Source organism: Oncorhynchus mykiss, chromosome 18, assembly GCF_013265735.2.
Source record: "Oncorhynchus mykiss isolate Arlee chromosome 18, USDA_OmykA_1.1, whole genome shotgun sequence".
In the NCBI taxonomy this organism is placed as follows: Eukaryota; Metazoa; Chordata; class Actinopteri; order Salmoniformes; family Salmonidae; genus Oncorhynchus; species Oncorhynchus mykiss.
In genome coordinates, this window is record NC_048582.1 from 48,652,220 (window position 1) to 48,661,576 (window position 9,357).

Below are 9,357 nucleotides of genomic sequence, written 5' to 3' on the forward strand. Positions count from 1 at the left end.
GAAAACTGTATTGAGATCAAATGATCAAATGTGCATAATGTCGGGCAAAATCCATCTCGTTCCATCTTCTCTCACTGCCGCCAGTAGGTTTCCTCTCACTACCATATTTGGTAGTGAGTGGTAATGCCAACCGGATGCTTCACATTTACACATCCGTCTCATTGTTCTATCTGTGGTAGCATCCTACTACATCTACACCCCCACAGCCACTCCAAATAAACAGATGACAGACACTAAAACTCTCTCACCCTTCTGCTGTGTAGCTCCAAAGTGATCCTTTTAATCATATTGGCAGTGATTTCTTCTCCATCAGTCTGAGCAAATGATCCCTAACAAAACCCATAAAGAATATGAATGATTTGGACTGATGTGGAATTTCAATTAGTTAGTTCTTACGAATGTGTTTGTTGGACAAAAGTGACACTTGCCAGACTCTTGATTAGAGACACAACAAAATGTGTGCACTCAACTCCCAATATGCCCATGTCAAAAGTAATGCACTATATATATATATATATAAGAGAGAGAGAGAGAGAGAGAGAGAGAGAGAGAGAGAGAGAGAGAGAGAGAGAGAGAGAGAGAGAGAGAGAGAGAGAGAGAGAGAGAGAGAGAGAGAGAGAGAGAGAGAGAGATTCTGTGCTGTAATGATGCCTCAGTGTATTGACTCTCCAGGTGCTGTGTACCCACACCTGCCAACATTATAGCCCCTATATCCTCTAGCTCAGGGGTTTCCTACCTGTTCTTGCCCAGGGACCCCCACCCAGGCAAACCGGCAACCCAGGGATCCACATCATACGTTAGCAAAATAAAAATACATATATCATCATCAGGTGAATGATTTTTGCAAGGAGAATTAATCAACATTTTAAAATGAAATTATTTGGTAGATCGTTTTTTCATTATTTTGACCTCCCCACAGGTCATTGGAAGAGGAAGTGTAAACTCTAACATAGTCTATTAACTTGAAATCTGATCTTCCAGTCAGTTGTTTGTCTGAATGCAGGCGTCACAGAAACAAATAACTGACCATGGCTATCTGGATCACTAAGTTGACTACAGATTCAGAGTTGTTTTTTCTTCTTGTGTTAAGTAAGCGCGTCATACCCCACATTTTGAAACGCTTTAAAAAAATCAGACAGGTAGTGTTGGGCTAATTGACACACAGCCATCTGTCTAACATGGTGGCCTGGTGGTGTTCAGGGACTCAGCAACACATCAGTTAGCTAGCTACCACCTGGAGAAGCACAGCGACAGATGAACAGAGCTGAGACAGGATCCCCCTCCTTCCTGTTAACATTGGCCCCTGCAGGTCGGGGGCGTCGAGCGGTCGGGGAATGCTGTCAGCTCCGTTTAGGGAGTGTGGTGGTGATGGGTGTCATGGCGATGGCAGGTGAACGCGAGGAGCGGTCGTGGGCGATCAGCGTCAGAGACGAGGCGAGGCACCGTGATGATATGACAACAGGTCTAACTGACGACCACCTCCGTGACCGAGAGACCTCCCTGTCTCTGACTAGCTGAACCACTGTCTGGCGGTCTACCTGTCTGTGAAAAGCTCAAACTCTAAAGGATACTTCTGAAAGTGAGCACACAAAGCTGACAGGTCGGCCCCTTGTAGTGCACACAAACACACACTCTCTCCCTCTCTCTTTCTCTCTAACACTCACACACACATTCTCTCTTTCAAACTCACACTCACAGTGAACATCCCTGCCAGTCAGTGTTTTATTGCTGAATTTGACAGTAAAAAGGTCTGTTTCAAGTTCCCTGCTGGACAGACAGAAATAAAATAACAACATCATGTGAAAACTCGCCAATTCCTTGGCTGTTTGATCCAAACACACACAAACACACACACACAGTGAAAGTGCCATCCACTGACGGACTGAGATGCTTTTAGGGACTATAGAGAACAGTGGTATTTAACTGGGAGGCTGGGACATTAACGTCTGTCAGGAACAACACAGCTTTACTCCATCTCTCCCCTCCTCACACTCCTTGCATCTCTTCTCCTCACACTTCCTCCATTCTACCAATCAGCTCAGCGCCCTATGAGAGAATATACTTCTCTCCCAAACATCCCCACTGTCGAGACCCAGCCCCTACCGGGAACGATAAGAGGAAATCACCTTCAGACAAAAGGATAAATAAAATATATATTTGAGTGACTCAGAGAAGTCCTATACAAAAGGCAGCAGAGCTTTGCCAGGTCCTATGCCTATGTCCAGCTGAACTGATGGAATGTTTCAGAGGCCACCACAAAGGTCCTCAACTCTGGTGATTAAATGTCAAGCAAACCGGCTGCAAAAAGCCACAGCTGCAGCATTGCCAATAAATACAGTACCAGTCAAACGTTTGGACACACCTACTCATTCAAGGGTTTTTTCTTTCTTTCTTTATTCCTACTATTTTCTACATTTTAGAATAATCGTGAAGACTTCAAAACTATGAAATAACACATATGGAGTCATGTAGGAATCAAAAATTTTATTAACAAATCAAAATATATTTTATATTTGAGGTTCTTCAAATAGCCACCATTTGCCTTGATGACAGCTTTGCACACTTTGCATTCTCTCAACCAACTTTATGAGGTAGTCACCTGGAATGGATTTCAATTAACAGGTGTGCCTTGTTAAAAGTTCATATGTGGAATTTCTTTCCTTCTTAATACGTTTGAGCCAATCAATTTTGTTGTGACAAGGTAGGGGTGGTATATAGCCCTATTTGGTGAAAGACCAAGTCCATATTATGGCAGGAACCGCTCGAATAAGCAAAAAGAAAGGACAATCCATCATTACTTTAAGACATGAAGGTCAGTCAATATGGAACATTTCTTCAAGTGAAGTCGCAAAACCCATCAAGCGCTATGCTGAAACTGGCTCTCATGAGGACCGCCACAAGAAAGGAAGACAAAGAGATATCTCCGCTTCAGAGGATAAGTTCATTAGAGTTAACTGCACCTGAGATTGCAGCCCAAATAAATGCTTCACAGAGTTCAAGTAACATACACATCTAAACATCAACTGTTCAGAGGAGACTGTGTGAATCAGGCCTTCATGGTCGAATTGCTGCAAAGAAACCACTACTAAAGGAAACTAATAAAAGAAGATAATTGATTGGACCAAGAAACACAAGCAATGGACAATAGACCCGTGGAAATCTGTCTAAATTTTGTGATATGTGGTTCTAACCACCGTGTCTTTGTGAGACGCAGAGTAGTTGAACAGATGATCTCTGCATGTGTGGTTCTCACTGTGAAGCATGGAGGAGGTGGTGTGATGGTGCTTTTCTGGTGGTGACACAGCATTCTGCAGTTATACACCATCAATTCTGGTTTGCGCTTAGTGGGACTATAATTTGTTTTTCATCAGGACAAAATATAAAATCTATTTTGATTTATTTAACACTTTTTTGGTCAATAAATAATTCCATTTGTGTTATTTCATAGCAGTAATACAACCCTTGAATGGGAATGGTGTACTGTATGTTGGGTCGCAACCTGAATGACGAACCTTAGAACTATATGCAGAAGTGCTAAACGTTGTGGCAATTAAACTGTGTGTGGTCGGGTAATAGGGAAAGCTTTGGTGAGTCATTCTATCTGTCTGCTTGACTGCTTCGCAGTGAGGCCGTTTCTCTCAGCGTGTGTTGACCCGTCCGTTTGAGGGAGGGAAGAAGGCGGTCCATGTCTAAAGATGTCTTAAAGCCGTCTGTCCATTAAAGCTGTCTAATTTAAAAAAGTGACTTCTCTCTCTCTCTCTCTAGTCAGGTGAAGAAGAGTCAGAGCTAGACAGATGAAATTCTTCATATGGATGGAAGAAAGAGTACAGTTCAGCAAAGAAAAGCCTAAAAATATAACAAGGTAGCCCGGCTGGTCATAATATGTGATAGACCAATCCGAGAAACTTCCATCCCTCGTCTCTCTGTGTGTGTTTGTGCTCCCATGTTCTCCTTTCCAAGCTGTGTTCCCCAAGAGAGCTTTGTGAGTGTTGAACCATTTTCTGTATGATGAAAGATCTGTCCGATCCACACCACAGTATCCAGCACAGCCAACACTTCTATCCCCTCGTCCTTGGTATAACCCCAAGCCTGGCGCCCACCCACCTTCTCCCATCAGTGTGTTCTCATGTGGTTTCCCTTCCCACGTTCACCCTCTACACCCCCAATCACAGTGTGTTTCACACTGACTGCATGTCAGTACTGGGAGAGAGTTGGAAACATAGGGTCCTGCCAGATTAAATTACCTACTCTACTACTATAACTCCTCCAAGCAACACACACACACACACACACACACACACAAACGGGTGCTGCTATGCAGTGATCTGACAAGGAATGCTTTTACAACAGCAAAACTACTCAATCAGGTAGCACTCAGGGGGTGCACCATGCAACTATAGGAAATGAAGCTCTGCTCAATCAGGTATAACTATAGGAAAAGCAAGCCCTGCTCAATCAGGTATAACTATAGGAAAAGCAACCTTGCTCAATCAGGTGTAACTATAGGGAAAACTATCCCTGCTCAGCCTCGATAAGCTATATGAAAAGCAAGAAGTGAGGAGTAATAGACCCATGTGAGTTAGTGCAATCAGACACAGACAGTCTCAGCAGTAAGATATACATATACCATAAACAGACCACTGAGGCAGGAAGCGTCACTTCACCGTCTGTACAAAACATTAGGAACAACTTCCCTAATATTGAGTTGCACCCCATTTTGCCCTCAAAACAGACTCAATTCGTCGGGGCATGGACTATACAAGGAGTCGAAAGCGTTCCACAGGGATGCTGGTCCATGTTGAATACAATGCTTCCCACAGTTCTGTTGAGTTGGTTGGATGTCCTTTGGGTGGTGGATCATTCTTGATACACACAGGAAACTGTTGAGCGTGTAAAACCCAGCAGCATAGCAGTTCTTGACACACTCAAACCAGTGAGCCTGGCACCTACTACCATACCCTCTTCAATTAAATATTTTGTCTTGCCCATTCACCCTCTGAATAGTACACATACACAATACATGTCTCAATTGTCTCAAGACTTGAAAAACCTTTTTTAACCTGTCTCCTCCACTTCATCTAAACTGAATTAAGTGGATTTAACAAGTGACATCAATAAGGGATCATAGCGTTCACCTGAATTTGGTGCCAGAGGGCCTGGATGTTGCTTTGGAGGCGACTACATGGGCCCCACCAGGAGAATAATCTAGGGGAAAACACTACTATGGAGGGAATGCATACAGCCAGTTATTTGCAGTATACTATAACAGTAACTAGTAAAGGTTCTACTTGGCTTGTCTGTAAGTGATACCCAGCAGCGCCAGAGTATTTATAACATACAACTGTCGCATGGAGAATGCTCCCACAGGGTCTGGGTTTCAAATACACTATTTTAGTACATTGAGAGGCACTATTACACTAAGTACTATGTAATGTAAAGTGAATCTAGACATGGCCAAGCCCTTGCCTTACAAAAAAAAAACTTTCACTGCTAACACTCAGGTTAAGCTGAGCCAGGATTGTCTCCAGGGGAATTTTCCCTTTAAAGTTCCTGTTCCTTCCGAACTAGACAACTGTATATTCTACAATGAAAACGATAAAGATAGTTCACGACCAACACATGTAAAATGGTCCCGGGTGAAATGGCAGCAGTTTTACGGGCGCCCAACCAATTGTGCTATTATGTGGGGGTTTTTTGCGTTATTTGTAACTTATTTTGTACATAATGTTTCTGCAAATGTATCTTACTGCAAAAAAAACAGCTTCTGGATATCTGGACAGCGATCACTCACCTCGGATTAGACAAAGATTTTTTTCTTCAACAAGCAGGACGCACAGGACATTCTCCCGACATGGCCAACTTCCCAGTTGTTTTCAAGAGGAAGAGACGCAGGTACAGAGGACACAGAGCGGGATGCCTCGTGAGGATCCTCAGAAGGCGTGTGGGAAAACTGCCGTTACCGTCAATATTACTCGCCAAAGTGCAGTCATTGGACAAAAAATTAGACGAGGTACGATCATGAATATCCTACCAACAGGACATCAAAAACTATAATATCCTATGTTTCACGGAATTGTGGCTGAATGATGACATGGATATTCAGCTAGCGGGATATACACTGCACCAGCAAGATAGAACAGCACACCCCGAGGGGGGGGGCGATTTCTGCATTTTTGTAAACAACAGCTGGTGCACGAGAATCTTCTGATAAATTGCAGGCCACACTAGCCTAGAGAGTTTTCAGCTATACTTTTCGTGGCTGTTTATTTACCACCACAGACAGATGCTGACACTAAGACCGCAAAGCTGTATAAGGAAATAAGCAAACAGGAAACCATTCACCCAGAGGCGTCGCTCCTAGTGGCCGGAGACTTTAATGCAGGGAAACTTAAATCAGTTCTACCTAATTTCTATCAACATGTTATTGATAGATGATAGATAACATGTCAAAATGTGCAACCAGAGGGAAAAAAATCTAAATCACCTGTACTCCACACACAGAGATGCATACAAAGTTCTTCCTCGCCCTCCATTTGGTAAATCCGACCACAACTCTATCCTCCTGATTCCTGCTTACAAGCAAAAATTAAAGCAGGATGCATCATCGACTTGGTCCATAAAAAAGTGGTCAGTAGATGAAGTGCTAAACAACAGGACTGTTTTGCAAACACAGACTGGAACATGTTCTGGGACTCTTCCGATGGCATTGAGAAGTACACCACATCAGTCAATGGCTTTAGCAATACGTGCATTGAGGACGTCGTCCCCACAGTGACTGTACGTACATACCTTAACCAGAAGCCATGTATTACAGGCAACATTCGCACTGAGCTAAAGGGTAGAGCTGCCACTTTCAAGGTGTGGAACTCTAACCCGGAAGCTTATAAGAAATCCTGCTATGCCCTGCGACGAACCATCAAACAGGCAAAGCGTCAATTCAGGGCTAAGATTGAATGGTACTACACCAGCTCCGACACTCGTCTTACGTGGCAGGGCTTGCAAACTATTACAGACTACAAAGGGAAAGACAGCCACGAGCTGCCCAGTGACATGAGCCTACCAGACGAGCTAAATCCCTTCTATGCTCGCCTCGACGCAATCAACACTGAGGCATGCATGAGAGTATAAGCTGTTCCGGACGACTGTGTGATCACGCTCTCCGTAGCTGACATGAGTAAGACCTTTAAACAGACCAACATTCACAAAGCTGCGGGGCCAGACGGATTACCAGGACGTGTGATCCAGGCATGTGCTGACCAACTGGCAGGTGTCTTCACTGACATTTTCAACATGTCATTGATTGAGTCTGTAATATCAACATGTTTCAAGCAGACCACCATAGTTCCTGTGCCCAAGAACACGAAGGCAACCTGCTTAAATGACTACAGACCCATTGCACTCACGTCCGTAGCCATGAAATGCTTTGAAAGGCTGGTCATGGCTCACATCAACACCATTATCCCAGAAACCCTAGACACACTCCAATTTGCATACCGCCCAAACAGATCCACAGATGATGCAATCTCTATTGCACTCCACACTGCCAGAGTAACAACCTATCCCTCAATGTAACCAAGACTAAGGAGATGATTGTGGACTACAGGAAAAGGAGGACAAAGCACGCACCCATTCTCATCGACGGGGCTGTAGTGGAGCAGGTTGAGAGCTTCAAGTTCCTTGTTGTCCACATCCCCAACAAACTAGAATGGTCCAAACACACCAAGACAGTCGTGAAGAGGGCACGACAAAGCCTATTCCCCCTCAGGAAACTAAAAATATTTGTCATGGGTTCAAAGATCCTCAAAAGGTTCTACAGCTGCAACATCGAGAGACTGGTTGCATCACTGCCTGGTATGGCAATTGCTCGGCCTCCGACCGCAAGGCACTACAGAGGGTAGTGTGCATGGCCCAGTACATCACTATATCACAATATAATATATAATATAATATATATAATATAATATACCTTGATGAAGACAGCCTGGCTGTCGAAACGTTGGTAATTCAATTTTTGCATCTGAGCTCCTAGAGTGTGCAGCTCTCTTTTATTTTAGAGCCAGGTCTAAACCTGTTGTATTCGGTACAAGTGACAAATAAACATTGATTTGATTTGATTTTAATTTGCTGTAAGCCTCCCAGACCTGTCTCTACAGAATTAAAAACACACATTGTCATTGTATTAGGTATCATGACAATGAAACTGCTGTATAAAGCATTGGACGTCGTATGTAAAAACTGTTCGTGTGCGTGCGTGCGTGCGTGACAGCGTTAAATAATAGACGAGTTTGCTTTCAGCAATCAAATCATAACACACAAAGGAACGTGCGGATGTTTTAATCGAATTGACCGTTAACAGAAACAATCCCATCCCACGATGTAGTTTAATCTAAAACAACCCAGAACAACATTATATTAAAATTTAATTGATTGATCATAATCTCTTAATTATATGACAATAACATTACAGAGTGCAGTTCAGAGAATTTGAGTGCGATGTTATTAAACTATTCCAACCTGAGAAATGTTATGCCATCACATATTTACAATTCTTCACGGTACGTGCCAACGGTAACAAAACATTGTGACACTTGACCCTTCTGTGAAAAATAGATAAATTAACTTAACTCGACAGAGTTCATTTTCCCATAGACTCAAAAAGTGACAGTCTTGAAATGAATGAAAAAAGTAGTTATTGGATATCCTTGTAGGCTAATTTCAACGACTAAAACAATAACATAAAACAAATAAAACGAATAATAGCACTCTAGTTTTCCACTTACTAGGTTACATGTTTATTACAGCTTAGAAACATGTGCCCAGTCAGTGCCCACAAATGCCACGGACAGCCCAGCCAACTGTCCTTTCACAGGTGCGCAGCGGTGCAGTGCGTGACTCCCAATAAACAAAACACGTTATTGTCTTTACCTGTTGGCCCTTGGTCCATAGTATCAGTGTAGATCCCGACGACCAGCATCAGTAGAATCACTCCGCTATACATTTTAACGTTTTAGTCCAGCTCCCGTTATCAGACGAAATCCTTGTAGTGAGTGACTGCGGCAGGACTGTTCCAAAGTTGTCCGCTCATTGATGACTGAATTCCTTGCTGAAAAGAGTCAACCCCCATGCAAAACACACTGGCAATTTGAGCCGCTACAGCTGACGTAGGGGCAAAGAACGATAAAAGAAACCTTACTTCACTAAGCGCCGGCAATCAAGTGGTCAAATACAGGTCTACAGCGCCGCCATGCGGTAGCTTTGTATTACAGCGACACAATCATATCCCCCCCAAAAAACATTTTCTCTACAAATTAAACACAGATTTTGTGTGAGTGGAACATCTTATATTAATTAGCATTT

At 43.2% G+C, this 9,357-nt stretch overlaps 1 protein-coding gene across 8 annotated transcripts in view; it reads right to left on the minus strand.

The window, feature by feature from the left end:
• Positions 1-9,128, minus strand: part of LOC110496838 (receptor-type tyrosine-protein phosphatase U) — a 269,433-nt gene extending 260,305 nt beyond the window's left edge. For 5 of the 8 annotated variants that reach the window (XM_036952973.1, XM_036952976.1, XM_036952974.1 and 2 more), the window contains exon 1: positions 8,926-9,128. In XM_036952973.1, coding sequence (XP_036808868.1) covers positions 8,926-8,998 — 73 coding nt within the window. In that variant the 5' untranslated portion in view covers positions 8,999-9,128. The remainder of the gene's footprint in view (positions 1-8,925) is intronic. The other 3 variants (XM_036952978.1, XM_036952977.1, XM_036952975.1) reach the window with 1 other exon arrangement.
• Positions 9,129-9,357: the final 229 nt, after the last annotated feature.